At 35.4% G+C, this 24,263-nt stretch overlaps 1 protein-coding gene across 2 annotated transcripts in view; it reads left to right on the top strand.

The window, feature by feature from the left end:
• Positions 1-24,263, top strand: part of Upf2 (UPF2 regulator of nonsense transcripts homolog (yeast)) — a 95,147-nt gene that overhangs the window by 50,246 nt on the left and 20,638 nt on the right. For both annotated transcript variants that reach the window (XM_013513652.1, XM_013513653.1), the window contains exons 9-15: positions 3,063-3,171; positions 5,660-5,773; positions 7,905-8,021; positions 13,440-13,625; positions 15,989-16,192; positions 16,971-17,246; positions 19,677-19,860. In XM_013513652.1, coding sequence (XP_013369106.1) covers positions 3,063-3,171; positions 5,660-5,773; positions 7,905-8,021; positions 13,440-13,625; positions 15,989-16,192; positions 16,971-17,246; positions 19,677-19,860 — 1,190 coding nt within the window. The remainder of the gene's footprint in view (positions 1-3,062; positions 3,172-5,659; positions 5,774-7,904; positions 8,022-13,439; positions 13,626-15,988; positions 16,193-16,970; positions 17,247-19,676; positions 19,861-24,263) is intronic.

Here is a 24,263-nt window from a genome sequence, read left to right as displayed (position 1 = left end):
CCTATGTTACACTGTTTCCATGAACCCTATATTCTAGTGGGGAGGGATGGCATACAATATAAACACACAAAGTAGGTAAATCATATCCTATGTTAGGAGGTGGTGAATTATATTTTAAAAAGTAGTCCGGGATAAAGTGTTTGGGATAGGATGGAGTGAATTTGCAGATGCAGTGGAATATTCCAGATGGTTCTCATTGAATTGTCTGTGCTTAGTGAAAGAGTAAACAGTATAGATTTGGGGGGAAAGGATATTCCAGCGTAAGGGAAGGACTATGTAGGGATTCTGAGTGAGATTGGTGAGGGCCAGTATGAGTAAGAAGGGAAGAGAATCAGAAAAGAGATACTGGATCAGCCCATGAGGTCACAGCATGCTGTTTGTAATGGCATTGGAACCTGGCCCTCCTAACTCCTGGTACATTGCTCTTTGTTACCCTGTGAACTCAGCTCTTGTGTTGCTCACCCATGTTATGGCAATAGAATACTTTCTTTGTTGTTAAAATGGGTGTGGAAAACAAATGAGCCTAGTACTTTAACAAAAATTTATAAATTTGACATTAGTATAAATTCACCAATTATGCAAGAAAATAAAATGTTCACCTGCCTCAGCCTTAACACTAGCAGCATCAAAAAAATTATTACATATTTGTAAGAGTATACATATTTGCAACATAAGTATTACATATTTGTAATATTAGAAAGTAAAGTGACCTACATTATGTTCAGTTTCCAGTTTAACCTTCAATAGATAAAACTGTTTAAAATATTTTGAATAAATACTTAGACTGAGAGGAGACCACACTGATGTCATCCCGATCACTTGTTGCCTCAGTCTAGGTGAAATTGTGGTCTTCAATGAAGTAAGTGATTCTTCATCAACTTGGATCAGGAATTTCTGCTTCCATTTCACTCCACCTTTTAAATATTAAATCAAGAATAAAAGGATTAAACTTCCAGCCTTGTCTGTCAAAATAAAACGGTATATTTCCACTTTTAAGTGTTGAATAATGAATCAGCACTTGCCAGAAAGAGAATGAAGTGACTGACATTTCAGACAGAGGGAACATACTAAGCAAAGACTCAAGGTCTGGTGTTGTTAAAACTGTCCAGGACACCTACCTTGTGGTTAACATTAAAAGGTATTGTTGAGTAATGGATTGCTAAACAAATAAGATTATTCATATGTGTCAGAATATTTGGAAGACTAAGTGTGAGGGAGCTCAGACAGGTGTCTTTTTTTTTTTAATTGAGCAGATGGTAAAACTGCATACTCACTTTTAAAAAGGGAGAGACCAAGAGACAGAGATGGGAGAGGGAAAAGATGAGAAGGAAAGATAGTAAAGAATTAAGGTGTGTTGTGTCCATGTACCAAAGAATGTAATCATTATGTCCTACAAACGTACTCATAAAAAAAATAAAAAATAAAGTATAGAAGAAACCCATATAGTATACAAAATAAAAATTATGATGGAGAAAAATAGAACATGAAAAAAAATTTAAAGTTTAACAATAAATATTCTAATTCAAAACATTTGTGAGTCTTTAGCTAATGGATTATAGGTTTCACTTTGTTTAATATAGGATATATTTAAAATTTATTAAGGTACTACTACACAGCTACCATATTCTTTGACTTCTGTCCCCTTATTTCTCACATGGAGATCATAATATCTACCTCATATATGGAAGGAATGATACATGTGAGATGCCTAGGACTAACTTAGCACTTAGGGAAAGCATGAATCCAGTCAGTTTCCTTTCCTTAACCAGGCCTTTCAAGTGTGTCTCCCTTCTCCTTAACTATTCCTGTTCTGACTCAGGATCAGTTTGTTCATGCTAGGAGCTTCCAGCATATTCTGAGCCTTTCATGATACATAGTCTTTCGTTTTTTGTGATGATAAACTATTCTCGTGTACATATAAGGACTACTTATTTCTGTTATAAATGGCCTGTTACACTTTCACCTCTTGTGTCTACTTTTATGATGTAACTTTTTCTCTGTCAGCTGTCCTTAGTGTTGCTGCTTTGTTTAGGTTTTCACTGCTTGTCATCTTCAGCCTCTGATTTGCTAAGTGTTGAATCATTGACTAATCAAGTTTTATGCAATAATGTATGGCAGGAATGGAAAAAAGAATTTTGGTTTGTGTATTGATTCAGATTAATGGTAGCTTCTGTAACTGCATCCAGTTTGATGGGTAAGCATGCTCTGAATAATGGAAGGGGTGGCAGCATGTATGCCACATGTTACCGTTAATTATTTTAATTTCTTTTTTTGTTTGTTTGTTTCTTGGGTTTTTTTATTTCCCAGTACCGGGAATTGAACTCACGACCTCATGCTTGCCAGGCAGGCACTGTGCCACTGAGCTAAACCCCCAGCCCCTTCAAACAACCCACTGACTTCTATTTCTTTTTTTTTTTTTAACATTAATTATCTTAAGTAAGACATGAAGGTATGAGTGGTTCTACGATGAGTAAAATATATGTTCATGTATGAGTCTTGTGATAGTGTTTTAACTTTACAAATACATTTTGTTCATTGGTTGCCCTCTAACTGTAGGCATTGAAATTTCCAAATAACTTAGCCTAGGTAATTGAAGGAAATGATTTGAAAGGAGTTTCTTGTTTTAGTTTTAGTTAATTTTTAGGTTTATAAACAGTTACGTGGGGCCAGGGATATAGCTCAGTGGCACAGTACCTCCCTAGCAAGCATGAGGTCGTGAGTTCAATTCCCTGTACCAGAAAAATAAAAACAAAAAAAGTTACATGATTAAAAATGTAAGCCATGTCAAAACTTACCCTTTGCTTTGTATTTCATATTTTATCAAAATTACATAGCCAAATTAGAGATTTGTGATAAATGTATTGAAAGGAAAATGCAAAATTATTAATAAACTTTAGTTTTAATTTCCAGGTACTTCATGATGGCATTCAGTGGGCCTGTCTGAAAGTTTATTAGTTTTTATAATCATTTAATGTGTGAATATATCTGATAAAGTTAAATTTTAAAATGAATTATTTCTCATATGCCTTTCCTTTTACACATGTCACATACAACTTTTGCAGGTTGGATTTGCTACCATTTTATGCAAGATTGGTTGCTACATTGCATCCCTGCATGTCTGATGTAGCAGAGGATCTTTGTTCCATGCTGAGGGGGGATTTCAGATTTCATGTATGTATCTAAATATTTGTTTCTATAACATGTATATTCTTACAAGTTGGGTGGGGATTCTTTAGTTTAAGAACATAATTATTTTGTTGGTAAGCATATTTTTGAAATTTGGTAGTGGTATAACAGTAAAGAATTTCTAGAATTCTTAATTTTTTAATGTGTATTTATTCAACAGAGCTTGAAATTGATGTGATATTCCAACTCCCAGCATTGTCCCAATTGACTGTTAGTTGAGGGGAGCCAGTGGTCCTATCCTGTTCCCCCATTATAGGTACTGCACCTTTTTCTTTTGTAAATTAAAAACAATTCTTCAAGGTCAAGACAGACAGAGGTTTTTATTGGATGTCCCAGAAGAAACATTGGCCATGAAGAGTTGGGGTATGATGTTTCATGTATGCTTCTGTAGGTTTTGAGGGTCCAAATATGTAGAGCATAAATCAATGTCTTACTGATTCTTGTTTTGAAAATCTCTACTTTGGATAAAGGCGAGTCTTTGAATGAACACCCCAGCAGTTTACCAGGAGACCATTACCAGACAGCAGGTCGCTTCCTTTGCTTCCTAGCATATCTGCACAGACTGCATGTAAATGGTTTAAGCCCTCAGTGCCCAATCATCTTGTGGAAGTGACAGAGCTTTAAATACAAGCGTGATGGGGTGCACAAGGCTGTTGTCAAAAACACGCACAACATACACAACTTTGTCTAAAGCAAGGCTATTGCCAGAAGATACTGTACATGAGCATGAGCTGGCCCTAAACTCACTCTGTAACCCAGGTCAGCCTTGAACTCACTGCGATCCTTCTGCCTCAGCCTCCTGAGCACTAGGGTTACAAGAAAGCACCACCATGACCAGCCTAAACCTCAACTTTTTGCTCAAGCCTTTTTATTGGTTAAAATATTAGGGCACATATCCCCAATATAGGTATATTTATTTTAAAAGTTTCTACATTTGCAGTTGTACCTAATACTTTGTACATTGTGGAACATACAAAATCCCTGGAAAAACATGGAGTAAAGCAAAAAATAGAGGTTCCCAGCCCCCATGTATCATCTGAAGTGATAGAGCTGAATTTAAATGCAGCAAAATTGCTAAGAGTCTACACTTACTGTATCCTCAGAGTTCACATTAAGATAAATTAGTCACAAGCTTTTCATGTTCCGTACTCAGCAAGCATTTACTTAGGATCTTTGTGAAGGCTATGCTGTTTTGACTTAGAAAGTTGCAAACAGTCAAGTTTATTCCCTCCTGTTTTGTTTAATATTAAAACGGAGAATCTAATTCTATTTTCTATTTGTCTCTAATCTCAGATACTTTGCATATATAAATGATGACTAAAGTTCTGTATTAAACTTGAATCTTTGTGATTTTATTCATTTCTGTTGATGCTTCAGAATAAATTTAATTATGGTGAGCTTCTAACTCTGCGTTTTTAGTGTGGTTTTGTTTAAAAATATAAAAAGTCTGAACACCTACCTCTGCTTGCTATAGAAAGTAGATCCTTAAAAATTAAGATAAATTCCACTGAAGTATTAATTTAGTATGTAAAAATTTAGTTTTTGCATAAATGACTATCTTTAAGTGTACAACAGCTAGTGAGATTACTTTCTTTGAATCCCAGCACGTGTTTGTAAGGACTGTACAGTAGAATTCTCCATTGACAGTCAGGAGATTTGGCTCATCTTGTATTGATCCTTGCTCAAGTCATTTGATAGCTTTGTGGTGGTTTATTTTTGTTTGTCTTGGGTTTGGTTGCTGCTTTTGAAATAAAAGATTTGTAGGCAATACATTGGTTTTTTCTGATGAAAGTGTAATTCTTAGGTTAAATCTAATTCTATTTTTCTTGATATATTTGTTCATATTGTACTGCCTTACTGGGATTTTCTTGGATTTGATGTTTCTTGAAATATGTGCCCTAAGTAGAGGATCTAAATTTGAAAACGATTTGAACTTTGACATATGACTATGATTAGTGATTTAAAAAAACAACAGTGACTATATTAGATGTTTCATTGTAATTAATTTATAATTTAAAATGCAGTACAGTTCATAATTATATCAGCAAACTTAATAACTGCTTACGTGAGCTCCTGGATTTATATTTTTAAGGCACTGTTTTCTAACGTGTATTCCTTATAATGCTAACGTAGTGGGCTGCTAACTGATAGGGGTTACAGTTCAAAAGAAGCGGCGTGTGTTACCAGGAGAAATTTGAAGTATTGACTTAAGTTAAATAGGTTTTTTTAAGAGCCTTTTTAAACCTGAAAAAAGTGGTCTATTTTCCCAAATTATTTGATCCTGGAACTGTTTTGCAGAATACTTTTTGGGACTGGTGTTACACAGAGCAAAATTTTCAACTTACATAAAATAATTTGAATGTAACATGAAATTATATCTAATTTATTGACATTTGGAGTGAACTCATGCTAGAAAAGCAGTTATCACAGAGATTAAAAATGTTGATTAAGCAGTCTTTCTTTCTATTTGTAGGTGCGAAAAAAGGACCAGATCAATATTGAAACAAAGAACAAAACTGTTCGTTTTATTGGAGAACTAACTAAGTTTAAAATGTTTACAAAAAATGATACGCTGCATTGTTTGAAGGTTAGCGCTAAATGTTTTTTAATAGAAAAATGTAAATTAGTTATACTTAGTGGATAAAATGAAATAATTAGTTGATAAAGCTAAAAGAAGACAAGAAAGGAATATTAAATAGATGATCAAAATAGAAAACAAAAATTGTAAGATGATAGATACAAATGCGGCAATATCAGTATTACATGAAATATAAATAGGCACAATGCATCAAATAAAAGCCTTAAGAATATAAAACTTGATTAAAACAATAACCATGTACCGTGTACAACATAAAGACAAGAAAAATGAGAAAAAGATGTGGAAATATGTCGTACCGGTTTGTTCTTACTAGAGAAACATTTAATGCAAGTTACAAAGATATAAAAAGATTTACAAGACTGGCTTACAGTGGTCATCAAAGTGTGGAAGAGTCAGATGTGGAAGAGGTCAGTCTGCACACCAGAGACTTGAAGGGTTCAGTCAAAGGCCTGGAGCTCACCGTAGCGTCTTGTGCAAGTCCGTATCAGGAGGCCAAAGGCTCTGTGATGGAAGGTTGTAGGGTCTGTGCTAGAAGCCAAGGGACAATGTCCAAGGTGAAGGTGCAGACTAGAGCTCTTGTGAAGAAACAGAAGTGAGGCTTTCTTGCTCAGTTCCCTTTCATTCCGTTCAGGTGACATGTGATATGTCTGTCGGTTGTTGTCCCTCACACCAGAGCATGTCTTTGGTCTTCAGCCACACCCAGACTACAGATCCAAGTTAGCCGGGCATTTCTTAACTCAAGTTGACACAGTTAACTATCATGTATGTTACATAAATACTATGTTTTCAAAGTAGACTTTAAAGCCCAAAGTATTATTAAAAATAAAAGGTAGTTCACAAGGATGAAGATTTCCTTTTAACAGGAAAGTATTATCTTTGTGAATTATATACCCAGTAACATACCATAGCTTCAAAATACATAAAGCAAGAATAAATGCATCCACAGAATGAGAGATTTGAGAATACCTCTCAGTAGCTAAGAAGCAGCAGACAGAGTAAGTGTAAGCTGAGCAGAATTTAGTTAGCACATTTACCAACCCTGACTTAATTGACACTATGAGAAACAACAGAACTTAAGAGTCTCTTTAAAATGCACATGGATCATTTACCAAAATCAACCACAAAGTCTGAGCAAATTTGAGAGGATTGAAATTAACAAAATTAAACATCTTTACTGTATGGTTTCTTAGAGTATTTAAAATATTTACAGTTATTGTAAATATTCAAGGGATTAAGTTTCCTGAACTCCCTTGGAGTATCTCAGGAGATTAATATATCAAGGTACATTTAAGGAAACTCCAGACAGCATGGTAAGAGAGGTAATAGAAATTTTCTGAATGCCATAATTGAAAGGACTTACTGTGAACTGTTTACATAGATGAGTATGTTCCTTTGTACTAATTCTCAAAAATATACAGGGAGAATGTATATTTTTTGATATAAAACTTTTATTTCTGAAGATTCATTTTAAGGAAGAACCATAAATATCTGCCATAGATTCATCTGCAAGATGCTTGTCGGACCATTTTTACAATAGCAAGAAACTAGGGGCAGTTGTAGTGTCCAATAAAACCATCAAGTTTTAAGCTAGTTTATATTTTGCCATACTATGTACCTTGTAAATCATACAAGTGAAGGAAAAAAATAACGTTAAGCTAATGAAACCAAGTTAGTTAATGGTGTTTAAATTTGTTTTGGCATATAAAAAGATTGTAAAAATAAATACTAAAATATTATGGTGATGTGTTATATTCATACATTTTATATGCATAAATAATACTTTGTAGTAAGAATTTTTTAAAGTGAATGTTACATATACCAAAACAAAAAGCCATTGAGAAAATGTCATCTGTGTATATGACATAGCATCTCAATAAATATAGAAAGTACTTTGATATTAGTTTCTGTATGTCTTTTTGAAAGGAAAGATGTTAAATATATTAAAGTTTTCAATAAAAATTTTATGGAAAACAAAGATGTCCAACAATGAAACTTAGATTTGATTTTTTCCTGTGGCGTTTTATACAGTGTTACATACATGAGAAGTATATATTGGTTTCTTTCTGTGCTAGGATTGAAGTGTTGCCTTTGTAGCTTTTCATCATTCTTACTGTTCCAGATGCTTCTGTCAGACTTCTCTCATCATCATATTGAAATGGCTTGTACTCTGCTGGAGACATGTGGACGGTTTCTTTTTAGATCTCCAGAATCACACCTGAGGACCAGTGTACTTTTGGTAAGGTATTGAGGATCCTGGTAAGAACTAGAAGTTCTTCATTTACTTCAGGGATTATTGCCTTCCTCTTCCACGTGAATATAAGCATTTCTACCTAAATTAGAATATACAGACACATACTCACTGGAGAAATTTTTTGTCACTTGGCTGCCAGTGAGTTTATAATATTATAAAAGGGCATTAAATTCAACCCAGAAAACTGGACAGATGCACAGCTACTCATAATACTGTTAGGTTAGAGCCATCTTAAATGTTTTTGCTATATCTCAAGTCATCATGAATATGTCATGTCAGCTTAAAAATAAAAAAATTTTTAAAAATTAAATTTTATTTTATTTATTTATTTATTTTGGTACCGGGAATCAAACTCAGGGCCTTGTGCTTGCCAGGCAGGTGCTTATGTCACTGAGCTATATCCTCAGCCCTAAAAATTGAATTTTAAAATGGAAAAAATATTGTTTCAAGTTCGAGACCAGCGTGGGCTACAAAGTGAGCTCAAGGCCAGCTTGAACTGCACAGCAAGACCTTGTCTCAAAAACATAAAAAATAAAAAAGATGGAAAAAAATCATAAAGCATTAACTTAAAATTTTTTGATTAGGAAAGATTATTTCTTTTTTCTTTTTTTCCCCTCTCCCCTCTCTGCCCTGTTTTTCTTTTTAGTTTTTTTGATACAGGGTCTCGCTGTGTAGCTCAGATGGCCTGGAACTCACTGGGTAGGCCAGGCTGTCCTTCACCTCATGCCTCAACCTCCCAAGTGCTAGGATTGCAGGTGTGCAGTACATGCCCAGCAGGAAGATCACTTCTCAAGTTAATTGTATGGTGAAGTGATCATCAAGTGTGTGATGCAGTTATGTCATAAGTATTTGCTTATGGCCTTGCTGGGGAGAAAGAAGATGTGTGTGTATTGTAGAAAGCGAGAGTGTTGGTGTTACTTTAAAGAGAGCTCCAGTTTAGGAATCCCTTGGCTTAGGCTGTTCTTCTGTCAGTGTTGTTCTTATGAAAGTCTTGATATGTCATTTTCTCTAGATCTATTTTTTTAGAATTTAGTTATGACAGTGAGTACTTGCTGATATTTTAAATAAAGAAACATGAATTTATTTCTGTGATCTGTTTGCACACATGCTAATATGATGGCTATCAAGTAGAATTGATTTCTAAATTCTCTTACAGTTTAAATCATATTAATCATAAGTTCAGATTTTATTGTAATTAAAAAAGCCCTATTTTTTTACCATGTGGCTCAGATAGACAAGGTTAGATAAGATAGCATGTAATATTGATGCCAGGAAAGCTTATTTTGGGTGCGATTCTTTTCTTTTTGCAGTACTAGGGATTGAACCTAGAACCTTTGCCCTGAGTTACATCCCCAACCCTTTGTATTTTTTGTTTTGAGACAGGACCTCATTAAGTTTCTCAAGTTTGCCAGGCTCGACTTAAACTTAGAATTCTGCTTCAGCCTCCCAGAGCATGACACTTGACAGTCAAACTGAACTTTTAATGCCTCTGTTTTATTACAATTTGAATCCTTTATCTTGTGCTAGGGAAAACATTTATGAATTCTTGTGATACAGATTAACATAGCATGTTGAAAAACAAATTTTTTCCTACTTGACCAGTTTTCTTGGCTTGGTGGATGGTTTCCACCCCTAGAGCAAAGGCAACTAGCTATTATCATTGATCCTCTTACCTTCTGAATAGGAATCATGTTTATTTATCACTTAATAGTTTGGGGTTCCTCTTGTCTCTAGCGCTAATCACTTCTCTAGGGATCTTAGAGCTAGCTGGGAGGGATTGTATAATGCAATGGAATATAATCACTGTCCTCAAAGGGGTCCATAGCTAGTAAGCAAGAACTACATATATAATTCCAGCATGGCATTGTACATGCTATCATAGAGGTCTGTAGTAGGCATTGTGGGTTCATGGAGGGATAGTTAATCCAGACTAAATGAATCAGGAAAGAGTTGCCCTGTTGACATCATTTTATTGAGTACAGCCTCTCTGCCAGACCCTTGGGTGAAAGTGATCGTCTGCCATTATATGGTTTTCAGTATAAGGCAGGCAGACAAGGAAAGAAACAATTGAAATAAATTAGTATAAATGCAGCATAATAAAATGAGTAAGAGTAGGGTATTGTGGGTATAGGTAAAAAAAGAGACTTAATCTGATGTTGCTTTGTCAGGAAGAGTTTTCTGGAAGAAGTGATATTTTAGACACCTAAGCTGAATCTTGTAGACAGGAGGAGAGAAATCATTTGAATAAAGTCACCTACAGGTAAGACTGGAGAGGCAGGAAGAAACTAGATTATAGATAACCCAGTTTGCTATGCTAAGGAGCTTGAGTACTTTTCTTGATGGTGTTGAATAGCTATTGAAGGATATTAAGCAGGTAGGGTAGATATGATCAGAATTTATATTGTTAGAAAGATGATTCCATTTTGACTTGCGTTTGTACACCTTTTTCAGCTTAGTGATGCACACTTGCAGTCCCAGTACTTTGGGAGATTGAGGCAGGAGGATTGCAAGTTCAAGCCCAGTCTAGGCAATTTAGTGAGACCCTGTCTCAAAATAAAAAAATAAAAATAAAGGCTGTGCAGCTCTGGCTCTGTGTGAAGACCCTTTGTTCAATCTGCAGTACTAGGGTGGGGTGGACAACAAGACTTGTTTGGAGGAGATAACTGGTAGTTAGCTGAGTGCCATGGGGAGCAGTCAGAACACTGTTTTAAAGGGGAGACCCGGGAAGAGATGGACTGGCATAGGGGAGGGCGTGGAGAATAATAATTACCTGTATGAAGGCTATTTGGAAGTAGAGCGGATAAGGCTTGGTGAGATACAGGGATGAGGAGAAAGAGTGCGCCCTGTAAGATCTCAGTTCTCAGACGGACATCTGAGTGCGCGGTGGTGCCGGTCACAGCAATAAGGGACCATAGGGAAGGGAACAGGTGCAGAGTTCGGTTTGAAACACATTGAGGCTTATGAGATAATCTAAAATGCATTCATATTCGTTTGAGGACACATACGTTATAACCTTCTAACCAGTTTGCAGTCAAAATTATTCTTACCCAGTGGTAAAATTGGTTTGGGGCATGTGTGTGACTGCATATGTGTTGAGTAAAATGGTTCTAAACCAGTTTAACAGGTTGAAACTAATTAGATTAAAAAATACATGTATCAGTGATAAGCTAACTAATGTATTATATTTTCTCCAAAGAAAGTACAGGGTGTGATCATTATCTCCAGGCCTGTTAAATGTGAACTGTTTTCTTGTGTGTTAGCATCAGTATTGTCTTAGTCACTATCGTTGTCACTGGAACACGTTACCCAGCCTCCATAATTCTAAAGAGGGCGTGTTTACTTTGGCTCACGTTTGGTGGAGGTTTCAATCAGTAATACAGTGCTCCAAGGCAGGACAGCGTGGCAGAGGGGCATAGCAGAGGATCACTGTTCATGTCATGGTGTTCAGGAAACAGATCATGGGAGAAGTCAGGTAAATGCTTGCAGACCATGCCCCCAGTGACCCGCCCCTTCTGACAGACTCCACCTCCTAACAGCAGGTCATCTGTAAGCCCCTATGATCCCGTCACCTTCTGAACATATGAGGCATCTAGACATGACAAACAATCCACAAATTATGATAACCTTGGTATCAGTATAGAGTTTAGCTACAAGTTTTTTTTGTACTGGGAATCGAACTCAGGACCTTGTGCTTGCCAGGCAGGCGCTTGTGCCACTGAGCTACATCCCTGGCTAGCTACAGTTAATATACCATGAGACAAGAGAAGCAGTTATGAAACTTGGTGTACCTGCGCTTGAATTTACAAATAGCAACATGCTTCCCAGTGTATGGTGGTTCTACATGTATGGAAAGTAGGTCATGAGAAAGATCGAATGTATATATTATAAAAATTCACTTATTCACATATTGTTAAATATTGTATGTTTATCAGATACTATTTTAGGGCCTGGGTACACAGTAGTAAAAAAGAAATGAGCTTACCCTTCTTGTGCTTATATACACAATAATCTTTTCAAAACTTGAAATCCGCAACCATACTAGTCTGTGACATCTGCTTGAAGCTGGTCAGTAGTTTCTCTCTACATGCTTTAAACCCAGAGTTCTCACTGTAGTGTGTGATGTCCTGCGTTACCTAGCCTTCCTTTCTTCTGTCCTGTGCTGCTCCATAGTGGAACCACATAGCTTTCTATTAGTTCCTATACCACATCTCACCCTTTCATCTTTTTTATTGATGTTCTCTCTACTGTGGATGTTCCTTCTGTGGTTCATTAGCCTCTCATTGTCCTTCAAATTCTAGCTTAAGTGTCACTTTTTCATAGAAGTCTTTCCCTAGCCCACTTCTAACTAAAGCAGTTTTCTCTTGGTTATTAATTTGTTGACTTGTTTATTCTCACACAGACCTTTAAACTATAAAGGGAGGAATGATATCTGTCTTACACACAATCCGTGGCAACCAGGAAGAAGAGAGCTAGAGCAAGAGATACATCCTCTAAGGGCATGGCCCTGGACTCACCTCCTCCAACAGGGCTCCTCCCAGCAGTACATTCTACTGTAAACTCATGAGTGGGTTAATCCACCGATGAGTGTGTCACTTCCATGTTCCACTCACCTTCTGAAGCCCGAGCTCTGAACGCATGAGACTTTCAGGGAACGTTCTACATCTCAGTCATTACACTTGGTATTACACTATTCTAAGAACTAGAAGTGTTATCTGAAGATCTTCAGCTGGTTAGTGGTTCTCGAATAGCATCTAGTGGGTAGAGAGGTCAGAGTGGCTGCACAACATTCCATAATATGCAAGTTGTTCACAGGAGGAGATTATCTGACCTTATCCAGTAGTGTAGCCATGGTAAACACAAGAGGGTGATGACTGAATGTATCTGTTTTTCAGCAGCACCTCTGAGTTCATGACAAACAATCTTAAACAAATTTTAAGACCTAGGGGCCTTTTAGTTTGCATTTATGTAGAGACCTGTCAGATTTGTCTGGTACAACACTGCATGGCATAAGCTCTGACAAAAAATTATTCTCAGTTGTACATGGAGCAGCCAGAGGTAGAATTAACCTTAATTTTTTCTTAGCCCTTAATTTCAGGCACTGATAGGTTGGTGCCATGCTTTCCTTAGAGTTTATACAATCTGGTAGAGTTATAAAGCTATACTTGTAGCATGGTTTTACGAATATTTTATTGGATAAGGCCTAAAGCCAAGCAGTCATAGACTTAACATGTTCTTAAAATGATTAGTATTTGCTGACACAGTCTTAGAAATACCTAGTAATTTTATTTTTGTTTTTGTTTTACTAAGCTGTATCTGTAAATCTTATCAGTGACAACAGACATTAAGTTAGGAACAAAGAACTCTTAGAATGAAAGTGTTTTAATTTGAACATTTTATTTTTAGGAACAAATGATGAGAAAGAAACAAGCAATGCATCTTGATGCGAGATACGTCACAATGGTGGAAAATGCTTATTACTACTGCAACCCACCTCCAGCTGAAAAGACAGTGAAAAAGAAACGTCCTCCCCTTCAGGAATATGTCCGGAAACTTTTGTACAAGGATCTCTCTAAGGTCACTACTGAAAAGGTAAATCTTAAATCATCTAATAATAGTTTGAGATTTGTGATAGTGCTGTGCTTCTAGCAATTGTAGGATATGTGGGTGGATCCCAGAAATTCTGTTATGATTGATTTCATAGAGGTCATCCTAAGAAGGAACTCACAATGATATTCAGTGTTTGGAACATATATTTTATGTCTGATATTCTATAATATATTTGCTGTTAAATACTTTTGCATTGGTATAGAGGCTGTTAACCTTTTATGGGCTCTGTGAATCTCATAATTGCTCTTAAATATCCTAAGTTTGAATGTCTGGCTCTCTATTTTTCTGGAGAGGGTCTCTGTAGCTTTCTGTAGATACTTAGCAGAAATCAGTTTCCAAAAAAGTTTCAGAACCCCTGACCTGTTACCTAATTATGGCAGTTACCTTGTTAGAAACTTCACTCACTGAACAAAACATTTTCTAATTAACTGTGTGAGTTGACATACAATGCAGTGCAAAACTTTTTCTCTTTTTATGGTAAAAAGTGATAAGGAACAACAACAGAATAGGTTCGAAAATTGAAACCATTTCTAGAGAGGCCATACTACCATTGTGTAATGCAGTTTTCATCCAGGCATTGTGGCGCACATCATGGGCTGTAATCCCAGCTAGCTGGGAGGCTGAGGCAGAAGAATTGCAAGTTTAAGGCCAGCCTGGGCAACCTAGTAAGACTCTGCTTAAAATAAAATTTATAAAATGCTAGGGATGTGTCCCAATGGTAGAGCGTTTGCTGGATTTCATACCCAGTACTTGAAAGAAAGAAATGAACAATTTTTAAATTGGCTAAATGTTTGGAAAGTGTGGAATATTAATGGGGCAGTAAGGAAATAGACATTCTCTGTGAAAGTGATATATGAGAAAACATTGTTTTTGATATGAGAATGTTTCTCAGTATCGGTTTTCTTTCAGAATAAAAGTGGAAAGAATTTGATTATAGATAGAGCTCTACTGATTATCTTGTTACTAATAGAAGTTTTCAGATAGTAAATCTGAAATGTCTATGGGGCATTCCTAATATACCAGACGCTTTCCTGTGTATTTCACATATGTTTTATTTCAAGTTGCCTAATCCTTGCTATAAACTGTGAATTACAGTGATACCCAGGTTGTTGAACAGCGCCAAACTCAAACTTTCTTTTACTTAAACAGCAATTTTTGAAAAAAAATCTTCTTGGTGTTGGTAACTTTGCTCGATAATTGAACCAAAAATCCGACTTAAGAACCTGTATGGGGCCAAGAGTGTGTCATGAGTCGCATATTGCTGTGAACAGAAAGGTCTGACACTTCGGTCTAAGTGCCGCTTTCACCCAGGCAACATACAGTACTTACGTTAGTGCATTAAGACATTCACCATTGTGCGCTTTTTCCCCACTTTATTGGTAAAATATCATAACCACAGTTCCAGAGATAGTTAGTGACACCAGCAGTAAAGCTAAGAGGAAAACTCTGAGAACCACGATAGAATTAAAGAAATCATCATGAAATTTGTTAGAGTCCTGGAAAAATGAATTTATAATTTGTGGGCCACAGAACCAATTGTCTGTCTTTTGAGTATTTCTTATGGGAAAAATATGTTCATTTCTCAAACTTGTTGGTGTTCAAGCACAAATTTGAAACGAATTGAGTTTGACAACCAAGGCATCACTGTATAAATACTTTCATTATCTCCAATTTTACACATAAAGAAACAGGTGATCATGAGACATTGGTCTTAAAGTAGTGTCTCCATCTTAAATGATCTTTTAACTAACTGGCCTTGGGTTTACTTACTTGTTGGAAATCAGTGGGCTTTTTCTTTTTTTTTTCCTTTATGGAGTATTTGCATGGAATAATGCACAAAAGGAACACATTATTGTTTATATTTGTTTGGGGGTTTTTTTGGTCTTTTTGAGACAGGGTCTCACTGTGCAGTTCAAGCTGGCCTTGAGCTCACTTTGTAGCCCAGGCTGGTCTTGAACTCGCAGCGATCCTCCTGCCTCAGCCTCCCGAGTGCTGGGATTACAGGCATGCACCACCATGCCTGGCAATAACACATTTCTTATAAACCTTGGGTATTTCTTTCAGTAACTTGAGTATATGACTATATACTGTTAGCTTGATTGAATGCCAGGAAACTTGAGGAAATTTGCAGAAATTATGAAAAGCTGTACAACAGTAAGAATAAATTTTGTCATAATTAAGAAATCCTACTTTTCCTATCTCTTAAAGAGGCTGATAAGGATCTCTAAAGTATTTCCCAATTCAAAAGTTCTATATCTCTGTACAGTAATAAGAAAGTACCATATTATTTGTTCAGACTACTATATGTTTATTTTAATAATTTAAACAAAATTCTCTTCATTCAGGTTTTGAGACAGATGCGAAAATTGCCTTGGCAGGACCAAGAAGTGAAAGACTATGTTATTTGTTGTATGATAAACATCTGGAATGTGAAATACAATAGTATTCACTGTGTGGCCAACCTTTTAGCAGGACTAGTGCTCTACCAAGAGGATGTTGGGATCCATGTTGTAGATGGAGTTTTAGAAGATATCCGACTGGGAATGGAGGTAACAAGGATTTTTTTTAAAGTTACCAAATTGGGGGCTGGGGATACAGCTCAGCAGTGCAGTGTTGTCCTAGCAAACATGAGGTCCTGAGTTTGATTCCCTATACCAAAAAATAATAACAACAATAATAATAAGGAATAAAGTTACCAAATTGGGGTTGATGAAGTACAAACAATCCTTAAATCCTAGTTTGAAGGATTATTCCTTTCCCATATGGTGTCACATGCTACTACTACTTTGGAGTTAGTCATTTGTTAATCAGAGGCTTGTACTGAAGTATTTTTTGACTTTCTGAAACTGTTAATTTTATTTTTGCAGATACTGAATTTTTATTTCCAGTTTACTGTTGAGGTTCAAATTATAAGAATTTATAAACTTAGAAAAGTTGGTAAACATGGGAACTTTCTGTGCTGCTTAATGTAAAAATTTAGGCGTGTTTCTTCATTCTTGCAGAGAAACTAAGTTGTGAGGGGCTGATAAGGGAGAATTACATTTTAACTCTTTTAGAAATGATTTGTTTAATCATAACATAATACTCAATCTAACATATAGCATGTTTTTTTTTTTTATTAAAGCGTTTTTAAAGTAGCCATTTCCTAGGGAGAAAAGGGGTACCTGAAGTGAACATATTAGTAGAAAGGAGTAAATTCATTGTCGTTTCTCTATTCCATGTTCTTTGAGTGATTGATAATCAATTAGAGAGGAGAATTTACCCTATCAAATATGTTGTTACTCTTCAGTACAAACCTATGTTTTTCTTTTTGTTTTTGTTTTTTAGGTTAATCAACCTAAATTTAATCAGAGGCGTATCAGCAGCGCTAAGTTCTTAGGGGAACTTTATAATTACCGAATGGTGGAGTCAGCTGTTATTTTCAGAACTCTCTATTCTTTTACTTCATTTGGTGTTAACCCTGATGGCTCTCCAAGTTCACTGGATCCTCCTGAGCATCTTTTCAGAATTAGACTAGTATGCACTATTTTGGATACCTGTGGCCAGTACTTTGACAGAGGTTCCAGTAAACGAAAACTTGATTGCTTCCTTGTATATTTTCAGGTATTTAAGCAGAATATGCAGGCTGGTATGTTGTAATGCATTGCATGTGTTAGAAATGCTATAGTATTAATACAAGATGGTCATAATTAGGTTCTGTTTATTCATGAAAAGATGATTTTAGGGATTTAAATTTTTACAAGGGATTCTACTATATAAACATTGTAATTGCCTGCAACTTATTATTGATCTTTGATTTTGAGAATTATTTTGTTATAGTTTATAGATTTGATATAGAATTATGTATTATAGTATTTGATACAGTAATTTATTGAATTATTTTTTTATATGATTTTTTTATACATATAGGAACATTCTTTTCCCATCTTTGTTCTGGTTAATGGCCCAAATTTTTGTTTATAAAAGGTTTAAATTTATTATTATTTTTTAAAACCTTGTTACTTTGGGAAGAATATTTTATTTCTAACACAGAAATATTTCTTTATTGATTAGTACAGTCCTGGGTTGTGCTTCCTATATCTTAATTTTCTTTAATTGTATAAACTTGTGATTTGGAACAAGTACAGTACAAATTAATATAGAAGTCCTACAACTTCTATAAAATTTGTACCCTACAAGTTAACTTGTAGGTTGATTCATTAGAGCCTAATCACTATTTGCCGTAAAATAACATTTTTATAAATATTGATTAGAGTGAGTAGCTCACTGTCAAGTGCTTAAGATATTACTGAGTAAGGGGCTGGGGATTTAGCTCAGTGGCACAGTGCCTGCCTGGTAAGCGCAAGGTCATGAGTTCGATTCCCGGTACTGGAAAAAAAAGATATTACTGAGTAAAATGCCAATAGTATATATGATTCACTATAATCACAATTATGAGTGATTTTCTTTACCCATTGATAGAGTAGATGTAATATTACAACATGAAGTATCAAAAATACATGCAAACAGGTATTAAATTGTGAGTAAGTACTCAGGGGAAATTAGTTTGTTAACTTTCCGCACAAATTGGAGCATAAATACCTTTGTGACATAGGACAACTTTTACTCCCATATTTTCTGAATTGATGAGTAGAAATTGGGAAAAGGAGTTTGCAGATTTGAGGGTCAGCTTTCCTGTTGCCTATAAGGACAGTCTTCAGTTCATGACTACATTTAAAATCAGAGTTTTGCTACAAAATGGCAACTATAACTATCAGCATCCATGATGTCTTTTTCAGAAGAGTCCTTATTTGGATTCTGTAGTCCCAGGCTAAGAGAAAAGAGAAACTCAGAAGTATCTATAAGCAGAAAGAGATAAGAATATTTACTGAATTGATTAACAGACCAAAAAAATGTGTCAGCGAGGTGTAGGGAATAAAATCAGAAGCGGGTATGACCTGGGAGGTGAGGTCATTACGTTGCACGTAGATCATAGAGCACAGGGTCAAGTTTTAGACAAGGGATCTCCTGGAATAGTGTTTCTCCCTTTAATATGCATGCATGTCCCATGGGAAGAATGTTAAGGTGCAGATTTTGGTTCACTCTCTCTAGGGTTGGGGCCTAAGAATACATTGCTTTCTTGCTTTCTTTTTTTTATACTGGGAATCGAACTCAGGACCTTGCACTTGCAAGGCAGGTGCTTGTGCCGTTGAGCTATATCCCCAGCCCTAAGAGTATATTTTTAACAAGCTCCCAGGTAAGGTCCCCACATTTGAGGATCAAGGACCTAGCACAAATTGGAGCAGAAAAGTGAAGCACCAAGAAGCTTACTTGTAAGTTCTTACACTAGTAAGTTCTTAGGGTACGTTTTCAGCTGTTGTAAATGTAGGAATTAGAACAAAGAATGAAGAAACCAGATTAGCAGGGAAGAGGGAGGCTGTGTACACAGTGCCATATGCAGAGTAGATGTTCAGTAAATGCTCGTTGATGGTTACTGAATTTGAATTATTTCAAAAAATCATATTTTCAAATACTGTAATTGACATTTTAAAGCAGGTAGCATAAAGGAAATAGTGAAAATTCATTAAAACCGTGGCTTTGAATCTGTTTAATAAATATACCATTTGGGGGAGTAGGAGTGGAGTTTCTGCTTTGGTTTCAAAGTATTTGAAAAATGTTTGATATTTATAATTTTTCCTTGTCTTCAAAACAAAACGTTACAATAAAAAGATATTTAAAATAAAGTTACACGGGGCTAGGGATTTAGCTCAGTGGCACAGCGCCTGCTGGCAAGTGCAAAGTCATGAGTTCAATTCCTGGTACTGGAAAAAAAACAAAAAATAAAATAAAATAAAGTCACCAAGTGGCTCAAACACTGTAGAAATAGAAATACTAGCTGGAATTAGGATTGTAGCTATTGACTGTTAATAAAAATGCTAGGTTTCTTGTATAACTTTTCAGCTTAGTTATTATAACTATGTAACATCACAGTATGATTATTACTTTAAGATATTTTTCTTCTTATAGCTAAATTTATTTTTCATTTGTTACCAGCGTTACGTTTGGTGGAAGAAAAGTTTAGATGTTTGGACAAAAGACCATCCATTTCCTATTGACATAGACTACATGATCAGTGATACACTAGAACTGCTAAGGCCAAAGATAAAACTCTGTAATTCTCTGGATGAATCCATCAGGCAGGTACACGAACTGGAACGAGAATACTTAATAAAACTAGGTAAGCAATTAGAGAAAATGGAAGTGATCTGGTTAGGTGGTTTTTAGAGTTTGCTTTATAATGTTACCAGTCCAAGTTTATATTTGTATACCTTTCTATTTCGTATGTTGGATATTAATAGTATTAGGTAAGACCTGTGCTGCATGTTTGATTTCATTAAGTAATCTGAAATTGAAATAAAACAGTTATGCAGGACAAGAAGCAAGTGATGGTAGAAGAACACAATGCTGTCAGCAGAGATTCTTGGGTTGCTAGTATTATGAAGTCTCCTTTTGGTGAAAATGTCTCTCACACGTGTACAGACTAGATTCTCAGTAGGCATCATTTCCTAAGAATGCACAGGCTAGAGACTGTTAGAAAGTAGTGCCAGGTAGAAATTTGGAACTACCCTACAGAATTTCAGACCTTACTGGCAGGATCGCCACTAGAGCATCACTTGTGTGCTTCAGACTATTCTGGGATGTTCATGGCAGAAGAGTTAGCACATGAACAGCTTCCTCTAGAGGACTGTAAGAGCCTACCAGCTTTGTCAGCAGAGGTAACATGTACAAAATGTAGCTGTGCCAATCTGGTTTACTTGCTGATAGCTATTGGCATGTTTTATTGTAGTCATTTCAAAGTGACATGTTTTCAGAATACTAAGCAGTTTTATTTCCTGTTAGTACTTCATACATTCATATCTGTCATTAGGGAATCTTTACCTTCACCCATTATACTAATCGTAAAAGTTTCTTGCATTGCATGTCTAAAGAACCACTCTTCTTGGTGAAGGAATTTGTGATTTTTTTTACCTTTAAACTATTAAAAAATCACATCCACATACTAGAAGAATTTCTTTCACCAAAGCTAAATCCTCTTTTGGAGACTCTTAATTTTTGTGTTCTGTGCTACTGATTTTTTCTTTCTGTTACTCAACTCATCTTGTCCCAAGATCATTATTTTTTCAGATTGCTAGTTGAATAAGTGATCATTTCAAACATAATATTTATTATTTATAACTTACTTTCACTTTGTATTCCTTGAAAACGTTAAGTTATAGCCTTATTGCCCCAAAACTTTCATGAATGATGCTCTATCAAAGCATGAGTCAATGTTACTGTGGCTCCTAGTTTGGTGTTGGTGATAAAGGGAACAGTTGTGTTTTGTCCTTTGTTGGTCAAGGGATTAAAGGGTACCAGGCGTCTTTTGAGGAGTCTAGAGAAAGTACAGGTCATCGTTTATTTATAAATCAAACTCTAGAGGTAATAGCAGGTGTACTCAGTGTGCTCCCGTGTTATCTCCCTTTTCCTCTGGTTTTAAATTCTGAATTAGGAAGGAATTCTGAATTAGGAAGTTCAGTTTTTTGGCTGGGCATGGTGTTGCATGCCTGTAATCTCAGCACTTGGGAAGCCGAGGTAGAAGGATCACTGAGTTTGAGGCCAGCCTAGGCTACATAGTGAGTTCAAAGCCAGCCTGACCTACATAGCGAGACCCTGTCTCAAAAAAAATTTTTTTCCCATAATATATCATAAGATAATGTAGTATTTACCTTTTGTGGTTTTTCGTTTTGGGGCACCTACAAATTAATCGTATCCAATGTTAGTGGTATAGTTAATGGAAAAACACTAAAAGCATTTCTTTGTTTTTAAATCATTCTTAATATTATAAGTAATAAGTGTTCATGTGAATTTTTAAAATACTAGGAAAATATATAGAGAGATAATCGCACATTAATATTTTTATATATATTCTTTCTGAATTTTTTCGTGTTGGTAATTTTATAACTGCATTCCTTCTACTGAGTATATTAAGAATTTTTTCTGGGATTCTTTTAAGTTGGCTCTCTAGTAGTCTGTATTCCTTTAAATGTGCCATAATTATTTAATCCTTTTGTTTTACACTTAGGTTCCTTTTCTTAATTTTTTATTACTATAAATAACATTCTTGTGTTATTTTTCAGTGTACCTCTGATTTCCTCAGGAAACCATTACTAAAACATTTTATTTAAATTTAAGAACAAAACCATAGTGATAATAGGCACTGTTGTTTAATTCTGGTTTAGAGGAAGCAAATAGTATTATAATTATAAGAAGAGAAATAAAAGTGAAAAAACCTTACAAAGAAATTACATTTTAAAGCAAATGTGTATATTTTGTAAATTAGAAATAAATTCAATAGAGCAGAGTTAAAAGTCCCGAAATAATTCCGGTTAAAAATAAGACAATTTAGAGCTGGGGATGTAGCTCAGTGGCTCGCACAAGACCCTAAGTTTGATTCCCAGTACCAGGAAAAAAAAGGACAATTTAGTATGTGATGAACCTAGGAATCTTAAAATTAGGGTAAAGACAATAAGTGAACCAGCTGGATTAAAGAGTTGAATGTTTATTTTTAAAAGATTAAAAATAGGTCCAATTGTTTGTCAAATATTTGAAGAAGTGTTAACATTCCTCAATTTTTAGTAATAGAAAAAAACACAAGAATGTAAAAACATGCTCTTAAAGTATGTGAGGAAATTAATTCAACTTACCTGCAGAGTATAAATTGAAGCTATCCGTAAGGAGGTATTAAAATTATTACCATTTGTGTTTCGAACAGAAAAACTGAGGCACCAGGCTGTACAAATTCAGAGAAATTTTTGTGCTCACGTACTACATTTCACTGTCTATATTTTGCATGTTATTATCTTTGTGTCCTTTAAATGTTATCTACATTGTTTATTGTAATGGGTCAGCAACTTGATGATTAGTACACAATTTAACAAATGCAAAATATAATATTCATAAATTGGTTTTGAAACTAACTTGCAGTAAATGAAAAATGTATCAGAAATAGTATGTATTTTTTTACAAATTGGAAGTATATCAAACAGTTACTTACAATACACTGGTTCTCCTCATGACGCATATTTTCAGTAGATGGAACACTTTAATGGAGATGCTTCACATCAGATGAACGTATCACCGCTGTGATAGTCTTACAAAGAGTCCTTCCGTTTATAAACTCCTGCCTTTCCTTGTTTGCCTTTGATAACTCAGTAGTCCCATATTTTGCTTTTAAAGTCTAAATAAATACATAAATGTATAAAATTATTTGTATCTGTGAAAACTAGTTAAGCAATAAGAAAATGCTAAAGTTAGTGGAATCTTAATCTGACACTTTTTCTCAATATTATTTCCCTTTAAAAAATAGATCTCTGATCTTCACCCATCTTCTCAAAATTTTTCTTCCTTTTCACACTGAACGTAGATATTTGAGTCATTCTGTGCTTCCGTATTTTGTTCAGTTGCGTAGATGTAAGACAGTGGTGTAAATTTCTTTGGTGTTGATTAGCCTTGGTTATTCAGACTCTGGCTTTCATTAGTGGTAAAATGACAGGGCTAAACCTCGTTACTAGTTTTTTCCTGCTCTAATCCTGTAAGAGTCCATGATAAGCAAGTATTTTCTAAACACTTACTGTGTATTTATCAATACATGACCTCTGTTAAGTGTCTACAGGGGTCTTATCTGATATAATATTTCATTAGAAAAAATCATGTGGCATATCATCCAATGTAAAGTGCTGTGAAAAATTTTCCAAGTGCTCCAGGAACAAGCAGGAGGAAAAATAATAAAGTGCTCAGGACTTTCCTTTAATACAGGAACTAAAACACTGGACTTGACTGGAATGATCTGCAAGTACATACGGAAGAATGTTTTCTATTGAGAAGGATGTTCAGTGAGCAGGATTTGAAGACAGTATGCTCTGTGACAGGAAGAGTCCGAGCCAACTGTGGAAGGCTTACAAGAGATAGTGAAATACAGTCCAATCAAATGAGGCCACATCTCTGTGCAACTTGAAAGCAAGAGAGAGAGATCGAAATTCAAACATTACTTAAGAGCTAAATACGCAGTGAGGTCTGGGATGGACATGGGGAGTAGAAGCAACTTCATGACAGGAAGTTCCCTGAGGAAGAGAGTACTGTAATTAAAGAAAAAAAAATGGGCTCTGTGGCAACAAAACTGCTGTGTATTTTTTTGCCTCCTTCCTTGTCTTAATTTGTAGACATGGAGATTGATAGCCAAATGTGTTTTCTCCATTAAATTGACACGGTTTTAGTACTTGTACCTTTGGGCCTTTAGAGAGACTTCAGATACCATTTCATGGAGTGTGACCAGGTCTGTTTCCTGTATGTGTCTGAGACTGAACCTTATGTATGGCTATTTGGCCTTTGGCCATCTGAGATGAAACAGGGCATGCATAACTGTTTAGCCCTAAGAAAAGGAAAAAACCTTGCACACTTACGTATTGTTTTCATCCTTGCTAGTGCTTAAGAAATACACCAGTGCTCCTTTGTTAAAATAGAGGTCTAAACATTTAGTTTAAAAAAGTTTTCTCACAGCGTTCAATTCTGATGTTTTACTGTTGTTCTAAGGAAATGACTATT

The sequence above is a fragment of the Chinchilla lanigera genome, unplaced genomic scaffold (assembly GCF_000276665.1).
Source record: "Chinchilla lanigera isolate Chin_1 unplaced genomic scaffold, ChiLan1.0 scaffold00020, whole genome shotgun sequence".
NCBI lineage: Eukaryota > Metazoa > Chordata > Mammalia > Rodentia > Chinchillidae > Chinchilla > Chinchilla lanigera.
This window is presented reverse-complemented; position numbering and strand designations above follow the sequence as displayed.